The 20156-nt window shown below is 42.9% G+C and overlaps 1 protein-coding gene across 3 annotated transcripts in view; it reads left to right on the plus strand.

Annotated features, from left to right (window-relative positions):
• Nucleotides 1-1492: 1492 nt before the first annotated feature.
• The window catches only part of LOC124005265 (ubiquitin carboxyl-terminal hydrolase 45-like), a 52791-nt gene continuing 34127 nt past the window's right edge, over nt 1493-20156 (plus strand). The window contains exons 1-5 of one of the 3 annotated variants that reach the window (XM_046314359.1): nt 1493-1788; nt 2860-2968; nt 4633-4802; nt 4992-5092; nt 5402-5502. In XM_046314359.1, coding sequence (XP_046170315.1) covers nt 2866-2968; nt 4633-4802; nt 4992-5092; nt 5402-5502 — 475 coding nt within the window. In that variant the 5' untranslated portion in view covers nt 1493-1788; nt 2860-2865. The other 2 variants (XM_046314361.1, XM_046314360.1) reach the window with 2 other exon arrangements.

A 20156-nucleotide genomic window follows, 5' to 3' on the forward strand; every position in this document is an offset into this window, starting at 1 on the left:
AACAACACTCAAAAGGTCTATTACGCCACCAACTGGACGGGGGTAAAATGTTTACAAAAGAAAATTCAACTCCACACGAAAATGTACATTGATCCACACGCACTTCAACGACAAAAAAAGTAACAAAAATATATACTTTCCCAACCCTTCAGTCCTTCAAAAACTAAAATACCCTACTCAGGCAGAGAACGTATGGGTAATTGCATACTTGGAGTGTGCCTGAAAGTGGGCTTTGCAAAAAAACATCAGTTGGTGGATCAATAGTGATGAGCGTTACTGGTTAGACCAGCCATAGCCAGGTGCACCATGGCTTAATGTCACCCGGAGCGAGCGTACTGTTATGGGTGTAAATTCAAACACGTACCACAGGGGAATGCCATCACTGACCCCTAGGTCTAGGGCTCCTGTGCCTGTTTGCTTCTCAGGTTGTTCTTCTTCCCCTCTGCAGATCCAAAACCAGTCCCAGCACCAATCCAGATACCATTGGCCGGTCCCAGCACCAGACCACCCGACGAAGGTCGGAGGGAACAAACACCAGACCTTCACCCGGAGCAAGCAGACCACAGGGGAGTGCCACAATTGACCTCCAGGTCTAGGGCTCCCTTGTGTCTGCTTGCTCTTCAGGTTGTCTTTCTTCCCCTCTACAGATCCCGACCTCGCCCCAGTTCCCGGTGCTCGGTTCCTGTTTTCTCAGAGAACCACAGTCCCAACACCAACCCCTGGTTTTCCAACATTGATACCACCACAATTTCTAACCTGGCCCCAACACAAACCCATGTTTTCCTTTTCCCAGGCCCAACACCAGCATCAACCCTGGACACAGCACTGACCAACCAGAATTGCCACCTTCATCCAGCAACTGCCAGCTCAACCTTCCCCTCCCCAAAGACACATTGTGGACTGAATTGACTGGCAGATTTGTCTCATTACTTTTTTTTATTCATTGATTTCTTTGCTTTTTTTTCTCTTTACTTTTGTTTAATTGGATGATCATTTGGTTTGCTTTAATTTAATTGATTACTTATAGATTGAATAGTTGATTATTTAGAATGTTTACTTGTTGAACATTTTAAACTGTAATGAATATCGGAATAACCAAATATTAACATAGCAGGTTAAGAGAACTAATGTAGCAGCTTATGAAAATTAATGTAGCCGTTTAGTATAATTAACGTGGCCGGTTACGATAATGAGGATAAGGTTAGGAAAAGGGTTAGGTTTAGCTAAATGTACCTCTTCAGATGCAAAATCGTTCAATCCCAGAACGTGTTCAACTGCAAAACAATTAGGTGCCTTCCTTCTGACTGGCATGCGCAACATTGCGCGTGCACCGAAGTGTACATATCACACCAAAGACAGTAAAACGCACTTCTTAAATCAAATCTGTCGTATGTTTACACAAGCATACACATTTTCATAAGAATATAGCTCCATAATTAACTTTACTACCATCATAACTTCGCTTTTCCTGCTAGCTTTGTTTAACCTGAACGAGACACCATATTGCGTCACATGTTGAGTTCACCAATTTGACTTTTTGTGGGTTCAGATGGTAGTTCTCGATGTTCCCAATCGTTTTAGAAAGTCAAGTTTATAACTGAAACTGTATTTAGCGTTTTGAACACTAGCTACAAGTATTCTGTGCACTTTCGAGTTTCTTGATTTGTATGACATACAATACAGTTCTCAATCGTTTAAAATAAGCTACGACACTGCAGTGTGTTGACATATTAGCTAGCTAGCTAACTTGCTAGCTCATTGGCCAGTTTCTGGGCAAAAATAAAATAGGTGAGTTGTTTCACGTTAGCAACAACATATTTTTAAGGCAATGTGGTATGCCAGCTAGTAGCAAAACGCGTTTAAAACCACGAACTCCCAAGTTAACTTAGCTAGCTAACGTTAGTCTATATGGCGACCCCTTTGACAGTACTAGTAACTGTTAGCTAGCTACCTGTAACGTTAGTTAACTTGTCATGTACTGCGTTAGCTAAACGTCACGGTGGCTTGACTTGGTTTTATATTGTTATATTAAGTGTAACCCAGTTAAAATAGATTTGTAAAACACAATTAAAAGTATTATTGTCTGTTTTTGTAGCTATGGCCTTCTACAAAATAGAGCTGTGTCAGATGCTTTTGCGTTTGCATCATTGTTGAAGTTGGTGACTTTATAAATTAGTTGAATGAACCATTGTCGATATCTCTACAGAACAAAAGATTTCAGCTATTGTCGTTTAGATTATTGTGTGTGTGACTGTGCCCTCCAAACGTTAGTTCAGTCTGGAGGCCAGGCATCATCAGTCTTGCCTCTCTACAGCTCTTAACTACACTATATTCAACTAATTCTAATTGTGGCGGCCATTCAAGACCATGACTATGTGATTCTTTGAATCTGGTGTTGGATTGGGCTGGGTGGAAACATAAGCCTGCACATACAGCAGCCCGTCAATGCCAGAGATGCCCAGTAAGTAAGTAACCTTGCACGAGTTGGAGCGGCTCATAAGAGCAGATCTCCTGTTTCCTGTTCCTGTAGCGTGAGGCAGCTTAATGAACAAGTATATCCCCTGCACGGGATGCTAGTCTATTGCAGGTCCTTACTCCCAATCTATCTCCTTAATGCTGGGTGCCATTTTTACTGTTTTTAGTATGACTCGGTCAGGGATCGATATCCCAACCTTCCAATCTCAGGTGGACACTCAAATCACAAGGCCACTGAGTTGGTTAGAGTTGCCCAGCCCTATACTAAATCATGCAGCAAAGCTCTTAGATTTGCCTTCAATGTTTTCTCTTGGCCCGGTCAGTTTTGGGCACTGCTTAAACCCCAGAGTGGTACTGATATTCCTATGTCTCTCCAATCTACAGCTACAGATGCGGCTAAAGGATCCCTTCTCGTTGAAAGTCGTCGGCATGACTAAGCGAACTAACAAGCCAAGGAAGCCTCGAGATGAGGAGTCGTCGGACGAAGTTAGCGGTAAGATCATGCTCCCTGTTGTGATGAAAAAAATAAATGTTTCTATATTGGCTGCCTAAAAAAGTTTAATTGACCCAATAAAGTTTTTATTTCACCTTTATTTAACCAGGTAGGCTAGTTGACAACACGTTCTCATTTACAACTGCGACCTGGCCAAGATAAATCATAGCAGTGTGATCAGACAGCAACACAGAGTTACACATGGAGTAAACAATAAACAAGTCAATAACACAGTAGAAAAAAGGGGAGTCTATATACATTGTGTGCAAAAGGCATGAGGAGGTAGGCAAATAATGACAATTTAGCAGATTAACACTGGAGTGATAAATGATTACATTTACATTTACATTTAAGTCATTTAGCAGACGCTCTTATCCAGAGCGACTTACAAATTGGTGCATTCACCTTATGACATCCAGTGGAACAACCACTTTACAATAGTGCATCTAAATATTTTAAGGGGGGTGAGAAGGATTACTTTATCCTATCCTAGGTATTCCTTAAAGAGGTGGGGTTTCAGGTGTCTCCGGAAGGTGGTGATTGACTCCGCTGTCCTGGCGTCGTGAGGGAGTTTGTTCCACCATTGGGGAGCCAGAGCAGCGAACAGTTTTGACTGAGCTGAGCGGGAACTGTACTTCCTCAGTGGTAGGGAGGCGAGCAGGCCAGAGGTGGATGAACGCAGTGCCCTTATTTGGGTGTAGGGCCTGATCAGAGCCTGGAGGTACTGAGGTGCCGTTCCCCTCACAGCTCCGTAGGCAAGCACCATGGTCTTGTAGCGGATGCGAGCTTCAACTGGAAGCCAGTGGAGAGAGCGGAGGAGCGGGGTGACGTGAGAGAACTTGGGAAGGTTGAACACTAGACGGGCTGCGGCGTTCTGGATGAGTTGTAGGGGTTTAATGGCACAGGCAGGGAGCCCAGCCAACAGCGAGTTGCAGTAATCCAGACGGGAGATGACAAGTGCCTGGATTAGGACCTGCGCCGCTTCCTGTGTGAGGCAGGGTCGTACTCTGCGGATGTTGTAGAGCATGAACCTACAGGAACGGGCCACCGCCTTGATATTAGTTGAGAACGACAGTTTGTTGTCCAGGATCACGCCAAGGTTCTTAGCGCTCTGGGAGGAGGACACAATGGAGTTGTCAACCGTGATGGCGAGATCATGGAACGGGCAGTCCTTCCCCGGGAGGAAGAGCAGCTCCGTCTTGCCGAAGTTCAGCTTGAGGTGGTGATCCGTCATCCACACTGATATGTCTGCCAGACATGCAGAGATGCGATTCGCCACCTGGTCATCAGAAGGGGGAAAAGAAATGATCAGATGGTCATGTGCAGGTAGAGATACTGGTGTGCAAAAGAGCAGAAAAGTAAATAAATAAAAACAGTATGGGGATGAGGTAGGTAAATTGGGTGGGCTATTTACCGATGGACTATGTACAGCTGCAGCGATCGGTTAGCTGCTCAGATGGCAGATGTTTAAAGTTGGTGAGGGAGATAAAAGTCTCTGCTCTAGTAATGGATAGTCCAATCATGTCTGATTAATTCTATGGCAGGGGACTCATGTCAAATAAAGGCATAATCTGAACTACATCTATTGTAAATCATGGTCATTAAGGGATTTGTAGATGCTGGGTTAGCGAGCAACATCAATGTGTTGACTTCTTGCTCCTCAGGGCTGACCTGCCAGCATGTCAGCAAGGCGGTGGACCTGAGCTCAGTCAAGAAGGCGGTGACCTCGAGTATGTGGTCGATGTGTTCAGATTGCCTGAGGGAAAGGACTATGATAGATGGTGAGCCAGCCAGTGGCCACGACATCCTCGTATGCCTCAAGTGCGGCTTCCAGGTGAGCTTGGACTTTGAAATATTTTATCTAAGGTGGGAGGATGAAGGTTCTATCAGTATGTTGATGTATGAATTGCTGCACTTGACATGCGATTCGGAAATGATTTGTAACAATCTGACCGGCAAAGAGTATGGATGGTGGTAGCCGATCTAAGAAATGGTGATCCAGTGATCTTTACCCCTTTCACAGGGCTGTAGCGAGTCAGAGAGCCAGCACTCCACCAAGCATCACCAAACCCTCCACCCTGAGTCCCACTGCATCACCGTTAGCCTCGGGACCTGGAAGGCCTGGTGAGGACCCTACAGCAACACATGGAATGTACAGATTATAGCAGGACGACAACATTTTTTTTACAGCCATTCTGCCATTCCAAATAGGCTGATGTAGCACTATCCCTTTGTCTTCACTGTAGGCAGAGGATCTTGAACTCAAAAGTTATTTGAATATTTACATTTAGCCTACATTTTCCCTCAGAATCTCCAGTAAATGTTGTGAGCGGTAGTTATTCACACCACCTAAAATAATGACAATTTCATATCAGTAAGATGATGGCTGTGTTTGTTTCTTTTTCTCTCGCTCTCTCTCCAATTTGTTCACAGGTGTTTTGAATGTAACGAAGAGCTCTCCACTCACTGCAATAAGAAGGCTTTGGCCCAGACCCTGGACTTCCTTCAAAAGCACTCTGTCAAGGCAGCCTCAGGTAACACGTTCAACACCTGACAAGGCCAGCCACTCAATGAAAGGTGATACATGTGAGGTATATTTATGTGTAGACCAAGAGAACAGCAGGCTACCTACCACCTGAAACGAAAAAGGGTGGATAAAACAATGATGCCGCACAAGGTGCTGCTACAACTCACACTTCTTTTTCAAATTGAATTATTGACGTTTCTTGGCCTTGACAAAGGGGCTGGACTGACTAAAAAGCTGAAGAATTGGAATAAATGAGAACCACTATTAAAAAAAACCTCTTCTATCTTCTAGGCTAGAGCCAAGATTTCCAAGAAGCAATTTCAGCTTCCTTTCACTTCTATGTATTTTGAGTGCAATTGCTATTGGTTTTTACAATATGTGCTAATACATAGAGATATAGGTTATTACTGAATGCAGAAACCCTCTGTGGAGACTCTTCTCCTCTATAAACTTACATTGGTGCCTGTATCTCCATTGATGTTCACCTGAAGGTGTGGAGTTGAGTGCAACACACCAACTCCCCCTGGTGGCCAAGGCTTTTTGGATTCCAAAATCCAGACACGTTTTTCTTTGAAACTGTGGCCCATAAAATTGTTAGCTAAGGATGTGCATCTCTTCTTTCATGAAAGATTCGATACGCATCGAGCTGCATGGGCTCCGATATGATCCCGGAACGATACGTTTTAGTTTGAAACGATTCGGTGCGTTTCAGTTTGATTAGGGGAACAAAATGATGTGATGCGATTCGATGCACTATAATGTATTGCATGAACACATTTCTATTTAAATATCTGCTGCTGAAGGGAGCTCAGGGACTGGGCCTCTCTGATCTGGATCTGTCTGCGGTTACTTCTCTAAGCTGAGTGGGCCAGTGTGTGAGAGACCATGTCAAAGGTGTGTGTGTATAGGCAGTTGAGCCCAGACTGAGCATCTACCACCCCACTATCAGATTAGGGGTGGTGGAAATGTATGCTTTTTGTCCCCCCCCTCAACTTTTTATCTGAAATGACATCACCCACTGATTAACTTGTCATTTTTACAGATTCAACATGTTTTGAGCTAGTACTATGTCAATATTTATATTTAGAAATTAGCATGTTATTTAGCCAATTAATATTATGCAGCTTTGGATTTTACCCTGTCTTGAAAGTGAATGGTTTAGACAGGGTTCGTCAACTAGGTTAGGCCTTGTGACAATTTTTGTTTCTAAGCTAAGTCTGCGGGCCAGAACATAATTTGTATATAATATTAGCACAATTAATTGGCCTACACTATGAATTGAACAACATTTTTAACACATCTGATTAGTACATAATAAATTCAGTGACAATAACATAATCATTTTGATCTGATTACGCTCATAAAATCACCATGACCCTCTTCATTTATTTTAGTCTTTCTCTGTGGGTTGATTGGTGGGGGAAAACAGGTCTACAGAGCCTATTGTACACTACACTACTTTTTCTAACGTCAACATTTGTTCAGAACAGCTTGGTCGCAAGAGAATATGTCGCTCTCAAAAAGTATCAAAGGAAAGGTGGATAGTGAAAATGGAAATTTCAGGGAAGAATGTAAGGAGATATGCATTCATCTTACCGTATTTTCCCAATGCCAAGCCAGTGTGTCTTATTCTGCAATGAAATAATTCAATCTCAGACGTCATTATAAATCTAAGCATGGAACTTTCAAAGTGGCCTTCCCGCCCCAGACAGAGGCCAGACACAGAAACATTGAAGCCTTAACTGTAAGCTACACACACTGCATTTTTGGCAGAAATATTTTGTCACTTAAACAGGTTAAATCTGTAGTTACAAGGAAGAGGGAAAACTGTCATGGACATGGTGGGAAAAACTTGTAGCCTTCCGGACTTGTCATCCGGAAGGCTACTGCACTTCAGCACACTGAAGAAACGACAGGCAGTGGGACCAGGCCGCAGTATAGTCACAGAGGTGATGGAAGACTTCAGCACACTGAAGAAACGACAGGCAGTGGGACCAGGCAGCAGTATAGTCACAGAGGTGATGGAAGCTTTCATCAAGCAGAGGGACAACTTCTCCACCAGATTTGAAGACTACAGCATGCCTGAAGATATTGCATTTGTACTTGATCCTCTCACAGTCCCCCCAGGTGGACAATACTCCTCCCTTGCTAAGAAAACGATAGCCTCTCTGGATGAGGCCGCAATTCAAACTGAGCTGAATTAATACCAGACATCGAGCCAAATCAGGGATGCGCTCAGGAACACCGAGTCCTTGTGTGCGTTTTGGGTGGCATGCTCAGAGGAATACAGCACAATAAAGATACTCGCGTTTTATGTGCTAACAATGTTTGGATCGACTTGCACCTGTATTAGTCCTCATTTTCTTCTATGTACGCAATATAACCTCGCGCAATATAGACTCACGACGGGAACCGGCTTTCACATAAGTCAATTGAGGTCAAAATCACATCCATCTCACCTGACATCCACAAGATCGTATCTGAGGGAAATACAACTTTTCCGATTGAGTAAGTAACTTCGTGGCCTATATGACTGTCTTTAGAAAATACTAACATTATCACGAGTGCTTATCCAGGGATATTTGGGTCTTAAGCTGACAGTATTTTCTGTTTATTCTGTCGTTACTGGAACAGGCTATCCCGATACAGACATTCAGACACACATTGCCTTTTTTTCTTAAAATAATTTTATTTAAGCAACAACAACAACAAAAATGATTGTGAAAGATTCTGTTAAGCCTCACAGTTTAAGCCTACCTCAGCCAGTTAAGTTATTTTATATAGGCATAGGCTCGGGAAGAAATAGACTCCAATTAAAGCACTCTTGTTGTTTTGTAAAGTCAAATTAAAATGAAGATTATTGTTGAAATCAATTACTCGTTGTTGTTTTGTTTTTCTCCATATGTTGCTGTGCAACACTTGCATAACATGTTAGCTATATTATCAGCACCAGGCACTGTTCACCTCCTATTGATCATTGCGGTTGTAGCTTTACGTTTCAGCAGCACAACAAAATGTTCCCGCAGCCTGCTTTTAGTTGATTGTCTCCTGCATTCTCTCTCCGCATGAATTAGGTTAAAATGTAACTTTTGCATTATTTAGATTGGGTAACTTCCTTCTTGGGACATTGCATTTGGGAGTTTTTGCATCTCAGGTCTGAGATTTTAAAAAAATGTATATCATTTTTTTTAATGAAAGAAATATTCAGAATTTATTTGGGAGTGCCAGTTGGGGAACCCTGGTTTAGACCGTTTGGAATTTAAGCTCAGACCAATGAATACGAAATGATTGCTGTCCTTTATGAAATGACCCAGTTCATGTACAAATGACCAAATACACTGACACTTTAAAGCAAAACTATTTCTTATGAGGAACCTGAACAATCTAAATCAAATCTGAATGATTAAAAACACCAATCAGCAGTTGGATCTGAGTTGCTGCTTCCACTCCCATAGGCTACACAACTCCGGTAAAACACAATTGTCTGCAGTGCATTTGGTAACAATAACCCAACAATCTACAATGGTTGTCACTCAACTAATACAGCACAGTGTGCACAGTTGTTATCTGACAGTCATATGCACTTACATGCATAAAAGTTTGGTAGGCTACTGAACTGAAGGAGAGGACGCAACAGTTCAGTCGCAACAAAGAAATCATTTTTGGAATACAACAATATGAGTAAAAAAACATCCATTAGCGAAGGCGACTCTTAACATTTGAATCGGTTTTCTGACCGATGCATGCTTAATTTGGATCAGTTTGTGCTGCACTCATATCTTACGCATCAGTACCCGGTTCAAATGTTTATTGGTGAGTCGTTACATCCCTATTGTTAACCATCATTTTCCGTATCAGTAAAATAATCCTCTGAGAATGTTGCGTGTAATAACCGGTATTGCTTCGCAAATATGTCAACTAATCATTTGCCGTAGTTTGCTTCAGATTCAAGAATGTCCAAAGCTTTGTTACAGAACGTTTCTGCATTAAAAGACGCATTGAGTTGTGTTTTAGGTTTACGGAAGCTGTGATGACCTCCCCATTCATGTTGGTAATGGCCACACTGTGGCTTAACTGTTGACATCACTGAAATGAAAAGCTGCCGTTTGGAGGCCACACAGGTGACAACTGAAAACTCGTAAAGATAAGATGGTTCATTGTACAGCTTTTTCTCCTATTGAAGTGAGATGTAATAAGCAATTTGGTAAATGCTTTTGTGAAGGGGCTTGTACAGGATAAATTTCCTTGGAATTTTCAAGTAAATATTTCTTTATTCTGCCTTTCCTGCACTTGCCATGACTGTTTCATGATTCTGCCCCTTCACAAAAGTGGTTGTGTAGCCTAGCCATGCGTTTCCCAAACTGTACAGACCAAGCCAATTCCACCTTACCCCAGCCAGCTGAGCCACCCTCAACCAGGCCACCACATTCTCCTCGACCCCCCCCCCCCCCCAATCCTCCCGCCTGCCCCGTGTTCATGCCTAAGCTTAGGCTGGTCCACCACAGTCAGTCAGGCAGGCTGTAGTGATGTGGGAGTGATGCTCCAGTTCCCCGCCTCTGCCGCATGACCGCACTCATTAGTGGCATTAGGCGCTTGAGCGACGCTCCCCGGCTGGGTTCCCTGAAGAACGAGAGCAGCTGTGTGGGGTCCGGCCACTGAGCCCCCCCCCACAGTCCCCTCAGCTCACTGTGCCCTCTGTCCCATGCTGCATGTCTCAGCACCTCTGGGAAGGGCCTGTGGGGCATGCTTGTGGGAGCCAGGGTCCAACAACAAGTCCGAAGTGTTGGAGATCAACAGCTGCAGAGCATTCCCAGGGACGAACAGTCTCAATGACTGGACACACACACACACACATTCCTTCAATTGACAAGCATTTCACTATACCCGCAATAACATCTGCTAAACACGTGTATGTGACAAATCCATTTTGATTTGAATTGTATAGATTGTGTGAATAGGTACATCATGTTGTTGTTGTTGTTGGTATATGAGTTTGTGTTGGGCTTTTTCTCTTTCTGTGTCTTAGAAATCACAGAATGGTGCTGTAGCCTCCGGTATTATTCCCCCAGCTTCAAGGGCACTGCGGTTTGAACATACCACTATCCAATTAGATTCTCCATTCCTCCTCTCACTCCAGCCTTGACAAAGCATACAGGACTACACAGAACTGAAATTCCATCTTGTTCCCTCGTAAATGACGAGGTTGTGATTGTGATGGAAGAGTTTGCCATTCCTATTCATGAAACATGGTGTGCTCTCTAGATAACTTCCTGTCAACCAGTGGAATAGACAACTTGCACGAGGCACAGTTACATATCGATGTCAATGATCCTTTTGTTTTTTTATTAGTCCCTTTGAGTCTGTGGGGGTGGCAGGGGTCCAGTGTTGAGGGGTCACAGAGTGTGAACATTGCTGGGCACCAACAGCCAACATCCCTTCCCCTTTAACTCTACGTTACCTGTCACCGTGCTTCCAACCTGATTGTTTCACACCGGCTGGCGAAACAGGGACAGAAAACGGGCGGCCATTGTTGCGGCGAAAATGAACTGCTGCTGTGAGATGGGGAGCTGGTGAATTGCATTTCTGCTTGAAGGCCAGGTTTTTAGGCAAAGTCTGTTGTTGTATTCTCTTTTTACCATAGACCCCAGGCACAAAAGAGCCCCAGCAAGAATTTTTCTGAATCCATAATAGTTTTGTACAACAACAGCTCAGGGAAGAAAGAAAATCTATTAACCGTACTCTCTCACCAACAAGGCCTTCAGCTCAAGTACCAGAGTCCCACTAAAAGGAGACTTGACCTCAGGGAGCTAGTCTTCGGCTTGTAACACAGCTGGGGTGTCTTTGTGGAGGAAATTAAAATGTTTCTTTTGAAAAGGCATCAGAGCTTGGCGCTCGCTGCGTTTTGCCCATTATTTTCTGGTATTGATTTTCATCCATCCAAGTGAGTCATTTTCCCCCCTCTTTGATATTAGTGTACTTGCAGCAGCAAGGACACGCACAGAATTGTACGGAATCTACTACTAATCTACTATTAAACTATTACATTTTTCTTCCACCTCTCTTACTCATATACCAAAACCAATGGCTATATGTTTAATAGATTGCTTGCGCTTTTTGAGCTGGTATTTTTGTTATTACATTTTGTAAGACCAGCACACAATCTCATAACGTCTCTATGACCACAATATTTCAGTATTTAATGCTCAATAGAATTAAAAGTATAAGAACCATAGCTTGATATCCAAGGCTGATGACACAGAAATGTTTCTTCAAAACTAAATGAGAGAACCCATGTCAACTTTGTTAAAGGGGCAGTTCAGACAACATGATTTGAATGTTTTCTTGATATTTCTCCACTATAAGGTTGAAATAACTCTGAAATTGTAAAAATTATGATAATGCCATTTTACTAGTGTAAGAGCTTTTTGTATTTGAATTTAAGCATGTTTAGGTGGGATGGAGTTTTTGGGTCACCGCATGACATCACAATCTGATTTGTTTTATTCTGACCAATAACCAGTCACGATTTATTTGCATAGTGTATTCTCCTACTTCGAAGGGGTAAGCGGGGTAGGCTCTAGACTAGAAATATTGAAATTTGTATCAACACAACCACATCAGATCAGATTGAGCATTTCAATGGCAAAAGGAGGCTCAGGGGAAATATATATATATATATAAATTGAGTTATTTTAATGAAATAAACACCCACTGAAAATGAAAATGACTGCATAGGGGCTTTAATATGGCTGCTCCCACCTTAATCACCTTATTCTACTGTTGTTTCAGCGAGAACTTTACCTTTCTAGTTGCTGGTGTTATGCATTTTTTTGTATTTCGAAAGATGCTAGCCACAGTGGAACAGAATGCTGTACCTGGTGAAAGTAAACATTTTTGTTTTCTCTCTCTCTCGACAAATAAACACATTTGTGCTATAGAAATATTTCCCTCCTAAAAGAGACCATCTTGTGCAATGCATTCCATTTATACAATGGAGCTAGACACTCTTTCTCTTTTTGACATTTTGGTTTTATGTGTTCAGCCTTTTTTTTCATCTAGGACCTTCAACAGTGAGAAAACAATGTATTTGTTGTGTCCATTTAAATGGCATCTCTCAAAGGATACAACTCAACTCTTACCATGTGACATGTTGGATAACCCTCTAAACCCTTTAGAGTTACAGCTGGCTAGATGTTCTATTCTTGGGGGCCCTGGTCAGCACATAAGACACTTGTTTAAATCCAGGGTTCCTGTTCTACATGTGATATAGTGTTGGTCTACAGTCAGTCAGTGGGTAATATCCATAAGAGATAAACTTCTACCCTGGTGGTCCCTTTTTATTTAGATAATCAAGGGTGCTTCTGTAGTTTTTTTCCCACCACTGCACACTAATGTAGGCAAGCAATGTGGCCATCAACTACTTGGAAAGTGTGTATATTTGCGAGCTCTTTTGGCCTCAGATGGCAAGAAAGCAGGCTTTTCATGCCCTGCAGTCGCAGCAAATTAATAAGACATTTGGTGTTGCCCAGCCTTCCCCTTGACTGCCTGTTCTCTGCTGCATGACGAGAGCTGTCCTTGGCTCTCCACTACGGTCCCATTCTAAATGGTGAAATTAATCAAACAAGCCTCTTGATAAATGCTCTATTCAAGTATCTGCTTCAATGTTTTAATGTGATGACAACGCTTCATAGGCTTTTGAGGAAGTATGTCAAACGAGAGGTCAAGTAGCGTTTAGCTTGTCTTTTGATACGTTTTGGATATCCATTTTAGCTTTAGCCTAGCCCCATACTGTGGCTGGTGTATTCAAGTTTTCAACCATAGTTGTTACATTAGTCTGCTCAAGAACAATAGCGACTGTAGTGATATATTTATATGTCAACATCCCAAATATGTTTCATTCACCGCATCAATCTAGTGATTTCTTGTGAATTCAATTTATTATAAAAAAGTAGTTTGTGGTGGAATGGCGGTACATTTGATCAAATTAATAACCTCTATCGTCTTGTCAGATTTTCAAATGTTTTTTTGTGTACAATTGTTTTTAGTAGATCACAAAGGCAATACAATAAAAATAAAAAATCCCTAACAATGCATACTAGAACAAATGCTTAACTCCCAACATAAAAATGTCCTGAAAATAAGCCAACCATTTCCTTATATGAAGGTCATGTGGTGGCAACCGGCGCTGAACACGTTTTTTGACACCAGTCAGCCAAGCCTTGCGCTGTTTGTCATTCAGCTGCATACCTGATCTGTCATTAACAGAAAGATTGACTCAAGGGGCACGGTTTTATCAATTGTGTCAGAGAGAATACTGTCCTCCAGAACTCATCAGAACAATCCCATATCATATGTTTATGTGTCAAGTTCATTGAGGGAACATAGGTCACAGTTTGGACTTGGAGACTGTTTCGCATGAAATCTTACAAGTGGTGTCAAGTATGACCTATGAGCTTCAAATGAATTAACTGATGGTGTGGGTTCTTTTGAGTGAAATACACTGCTCAAAAATAAAGGGAACACTTAAACAACAAAATGAAACTCCAAGTCAATCGCACTTCTGTGAAATCAAACTGTCCACTTAGGAAGCAACACTGATTGATAATAAATTTCACATGCTGTTGTGCAAATGGAATAGACAACAGGTGGAAATTATAGGCAATTAGCAAGACACCCCCAATAAAGCAGTGGTGACCACAGACCACTTCTCAGTTCCTATGCTTCCTGGCTGATGTTTTGGTCACTTGAATGCTGGCGGTGCTTTCACTCTAGTGGTAGCATGAGACGTAGTCTACAACCCACACAAGTGGCTCAGGTAGTGCAGTTCATCTAGGATGGCACATCAATGCGAGCTGTGGCAAGAAGGTTTGCTGTGTCTGTCAGCGTAGTGTCCAGAGCATGGAGGCGCTACCAGGAGACAGGCCAGTACATCAGGAGACGTGGAGGAGGCCGTAGGAGGGCAACAACCCAGCAGCAGAACAGCTACCTCCACCTTTGTGCAAGGAGGAGCAGGAGGAGCACTGCCAGAGCCCTGCAAAATGACCTCCTTTAGGACACAAATGTGCATGTGTCTGCTCAAACGGTCAGAAACAGACTCCATGAGGGTGGTATGAGGGCCCGACGTCCACAGGTGGGGGTTGTGCTTACAGCCCAACACTGTGCAGGACGTTTGGCATTTGCCAGAGAACACCAAGATTGGCAAATCCGCCACTGGCGCCCTGTGCACTTCACAGATGAAAGCAGGTTCACACTGAGCACATGTGACAGAGTCTGGAGACGCTGTGGAGAACGTTCTGCTGCCTGCAACATCCTCCAGCACGACCGGTTTGGCGGTGGGTCAGTCATGGTGTGGGGTGGCATTTCTTTGGGGGCCGCACAGCCCTCCATGTGCTCGCCAGAGGTAGCCTGACTGCCATTAGGTACTGAGATGAGATCCTCGGACCCCTTGTGAGACCATATGCTGGTGCGGTTGGCCCTGGGTTCCTCCTAATGCAAGACAATGCTAGACCTCATGTGGCTGGAGTGTGTCAGCAGTTCCTGCAAGAGGAAGGCATTGATGCTATGTACTGGCCCGCCTGTTCCCCAGACCTGAATCCAATTGAGCACATCTGGGACATCATGCCTTGCTCCATCCACCAATGCCACGTTGCACCACAGACTGTCCAGGAGTTGGCCGATGCTTTAGTCCAGGTCTGGGAGGAGATCCCTCAGGAGACCATCCGCCACCTCATCAGGAGCATGCCCAGGCGTTGTAGGGAGGTCATACAGGCACGTGGAGGCCACACACAACTGAGCCTCATTTTGACCTGTTTTAAGAGCATTACATCAAAGTTGGATCAGCCTGTAGTGTGGTTTTCCACTTTAATTTTGAGCGTGACTCCAAATCCAGATCTCCATGGGTTGATACATTTGATTTCCATTGATCATTTTTGTGTGATTTTGTTGTCAGCACATTCAACTATGTAAATAAAAAAGTATTTAATAAGAATATTTAATTAATTCAGATCTAGGATGTGTTATTTTAGTGTTCCCTTTATTCTCCCAGACATTCTCCCAATCAATAACCTCATCATCAATATTAAATGTAAAAAAATGAAAATTTAATTAAATAGTCATATCCTTTGTCCACACTTTAACAGTTGAAAGATCTTTCCGCTTTAGTAATTGAAGATGAGAGTAAATAACTGACACAACCTCAGTGCTTTTTTTTTAACCATTCCCATCCAATCACAGGGTTCCTTCCCAAACGCGTACCCCATGGGATCCCATAGGTGCTGAGCTTAGTCTAAGATGAAGAAAGAACGATGACCCTGGCAGAGACCCTCTGAGTTAAATACATGTATTTCCTCTAGATTATTAACCCATTTTGCAGCCCAGACTTTTGACTCAAATGCTTTATTACCTGAAGTAACAGCCTGGTTATGCCACAGAGGGGTATGGAGATGCCTCTTCCAGTTACACCTATTCACTTCTCAACCCACCCCAAATTTGATTTAGTATTAGAGATAATGGAACCATAGAATAACATGCATTTCTTAATAGTTCTACCAGAAAATAACACGTATTGTAATCTAATAGGAAAAATGAGTTCCTCCTCAAAAGCTCTCCAAGAGACAGATGTAGACTGATCTAACCATGAGTAGGCGTATCTGGAAGGACTGGTGGTAAATATAAACATTTTGGTAATGCAAGTCTCCAAAGATACGGTTTTAGGTACTGGATCTTTGGATGTTTTCCATTCCAAAGGTATTTACGTACAAGTTTATCAATCCTTAACCAATAACCTAGTGTTGGAAAGAGTGGAATCGTCATTGTTACGGAAATTAATACGTGGCAACACTCATCTTTATGGAAGCAACCCTTGTTGGTAAGGAAGCAGGCAACTTCTCCCAAATGTTTAGATCTCGTTCAACCTCTTTGTAAATGTTCTCATAATTAAACTTCACCAAACCATGCAGAGATATTTTGTATATTAAAGATGCACTATGCAGAAATGGGCATTTCTTGGTTGCTAAAATTCTAATAGTTCACCTAGTTTCAGTTTGTGACAAACAAGCAAGTATAGTGTAGAGGATCATTGTATCATCTAAACCACTGAAATATATTTTCCACTAACCAAAAAGTTGCATTTTCACCTGTTTGAAGGTGGTGTACAAAACTAAAAGTAAAAGATGCAAAAACAAAACTTAAGAATGGCAAGTATAGAAATAGCGCACATAGAACATATCTATAACACACATTTCTATGTGAATTTGGTCGGGTCGCACAAAAAGTTATGCATTGCAGCTTTAATGCCCAAATAAGTGGACTGAGTTTTAACAGGGTTTATTGAGTGAAGTGAACTTTATTGGCTGCTTCATTGAGTGACATTTAATGCTGACTTATATCCTGACACCAATCTTCAAATGTGGATAATAAAGATGAGACTGAATTCTCAATATTATCATATCTAAGAGGATGTCATACGTGTTTAGAGATATGAGAGGATAATTGAATCGCTATAGGAGAAGCAATTACCTTCTGCCACAAATGCGGCTCTAGAGAGAGAATGAATGTCGAGGATAAACCATCCCCTTGTCTACATCCACAAAGAAATATTGATTGTATGTCATTTGTAGACACCATGGCAGAAAGTTTAGCATAACCGTATCGATAAAATGCTTTTCCAAACCAAATTTCCTTAAGACCGCCCACAATACTGCCATTTGAGCCTGTCAGAAGCCTTTTCGGCATCTAGTGACAGCACACATCGCACAGTGTGCCCAACTGTTGTTTCATGTATGCCTGCATTAAATTATGGACTTAGATTTGCGCTGTTGAAATATTGCGATTAGTACTCCACAAATTCAGATATAAATGAAACCTCAGTCTCAATATGAATGCAACATTCAGGCTTGCCTGCTTTCTGGTCCAATTCCTTTCAAGTTCTTGGAGATACGTTTTTTTTTTTCATAAAGAAAGCAAACAATAGCCGTTTTTCTTTCTCGCTTGTGTGAAAAAGAGCTTCGAGTCGAGGAGGGAGTCAGCAGGAGGGGGGGAAGGCAGGCATTGGGATCGTTTAGTCTGCCCTGGGGACAAGCTCCACAGGGTCACTGCTGCCCATATTCGGTGGCTGAGCAAGGAGGGCCAGGTGGTGGTGCCGAGCGCGGCACAGTCAAGCGTGGACGCAGCGCATGCTGACATTTGCCTTCCCGACTGCTGCAGGGGGAGGAAAAATCTGCTTTTCCATATGCTTCTGCTCGTTGCACCCCCCCCCCCCCCCCCCCCCCCCGTCCGCACACCCTTCCCGGGCAGATGGCTCCCTGAACATTGTTTACCTTGAGTGGCGGTCCTAGATGAAGTGTGTCCATAGGCATTCCCATTCCGCCCAGTTTTCCCGCCTCTCCTTAGCCAAGGAGCCGGTCGGAATGCTCACGCACGCGCGCACACACACACACTTGTATAAACAGGTACATTATCACAAAGCTACAAACCCATCTCGTCACATTTTCCCCATCGCATACAGATTCCAGAAAAAACGTATCATATTTCTCTGACTCGTTCTCTTTCTACCAGGAACTACCCTGTACACACTTGTTTGCAATGTGTTGTGTATTGTGGACATATGGGCCCCTCCCTGATGGCTGTTTAGTTCCAGACAGACAGGCCTCCAGATGTTTCCAGTGTGTGGCGACTGGAGGGACAGATGCTTTTGGCTGGCTGGGGTGGACCAACACTCCATTGAATGGTCCCAAGGCGGAACCCCGCCCCGCTTGGTCACAGAGACATCATAGTGCCAGGCAAAGAACATCCATCTGCCATAAATCAGAGTAATTATCATCAATATTTGATGTTTGACATTCTCAGTCAATGTTTTAGCAGGATCACTAACTGATTCTGTCGCAATAGAGTAGATCTAGCAGGGTATGTTGGGGGGAGACAGTCTACATCCTCAGCCTGCCATAATTACACACTTGTCCTGATCTCTGTTGTGGGTTTACAAACTGGGTCATACTCTATGGTAGTGAGTATTGATATTTGACTCTAAGTATCCATTTGTAAAATACATTTATACTTGGTAGCGGTAGCTAGCGCTAGTCGTCTGTACCTGCGCCTAAATGTTTCATCCTATAGCTTGTTCTCCATCTTTTTAAAGTGACCCAACATGTTTTCAGTACTTACGCTGAGTGTGCGTTAAAAGTGTTCAGGTTCCACTCTGCTATGTGTCTGAACATCAGACGTCAAGGTCCTTCTTCCCTCAGTTGGGCAGAACCCAGTGGTGGGACTGACTGGCTGCACGTTGAACACAGCTTTTTATCTTGTGCTGAGCTTAAAATACCTTTTTACAAAGGAGTGATTTCTTCAGGGAGCATGTGCAAGGCCTATGTGTTTGTTTTTAGCAGGGAAAGGGTGGGCAGGAGGGTCTATTGTTTTCACAACGATAACCTTGGGTTAAGGGTCATTTCGTCCATGTCTCTCTCACCTTGCCCTTGTAATGCTGGGTCAGAGCCAGAAGCGGACTGCCTCATTGGCTTGGGGAGTAGGGCAGCAGCAAGTGGTCCACTGCTAACTGAGCCGTCTGTCTGTCTGGTCGGGGTGAAGTCCTCAAGGTAGCTTAACCTCTAACCAAGCTTATGCTGGTTTGGTTTACTTATGGTACATGCAGCTATGGCAATCTCCGTTTGATACCATTTATATGATGAAATCGGTACTGCAGGTAGCCCCATATACTGTCACCCAAATATTAACAATGTCACATAATTATAGTCATAAAGATGTCACATACTGACATTGAGCACCTAAGATGATCACATTTCTCATGTCTTCCCATTTAGAAAATCACAAATGAACAGAGAGAGACGGACAGGCAGTAAAGCAAAATGGCAATCAGGTAGCTAGCACGGCACCCACCTTTTCCCATCTCTGATAGTCTTGTAACACCGATTGAGGTACTCGTGAGAAGTGTGTGTTAGTTCACGGTTAAGCAGTTTGCTCTCTCCCGGAGCATGAAAAAAAGGGATAAATTGTGTAAATGGTGTGAGTTATGGTTTAGGGTAGGGGGGAGGGGCAGGAAGGAAAACAGGCACAGAGGGTGCTTTCTTTCATCTCGTCAGCCTTGGGTCCTCTCACTTGTTTTGTTCATTAATGCCTAATGTGACGGAACACCACTTGTCTCTCCCTTCACAAATGACACTGATGACAACGGAATAGGAAATGTTGGGCTGCTGGAAGAATTGTTAATTGTTTATTGCTTGTAATGTTTGTACTAGGTCCTAGCATGTAAACTCAGCAAAAAAAGAAAGTTCCCTTTTTCAGGACCCTGTCTTTCAAAGATTATTTGTAAAAATCGAAATAACTTCACATATGTTCATTGTAAAGGGTTTAAACACGGCTTCCCATGCTTGTTCAATGAACCGGGGCGGCAGGTAGCCTAGTGGTTAGAGCATTGGACTAGTAACTGAAAGGTTGCAAGATCGAATCCCCGAGCTGACAAGGTAAAAAAAAGATTTAGTTCTGCACCTGAACAAGGCAGTTAACCCACTGTTCCTAGGCCGTCATTGAAAATAAGGATTTTTTTCTAAACTGACTTGCCTAGTTAAATAAAGATTTAAAAAACATAAGCAATTAATGAACATGCACCTGTGGAACAAGACACTAACATCTTACAGACGGTAGGCAATT

This window comes from Oncorhynchus gorbuscha, linkage group LG19 (assembly GCF_021184085.1).
Source record: "Oncorhynchus gorbuscha isolate QuinsamMale2020 ecotype Even-year linkage group LG19, OgorEven_v1.0, whole genome shotgun sequence".
Classification (NCBI taxonomy): Eukaryota; Metazoa; Chordata; class Actinopteri; order Salmoniformes; family Salmonidae; genus Oncorhynchus; species Oncorhynchus gorbuscha.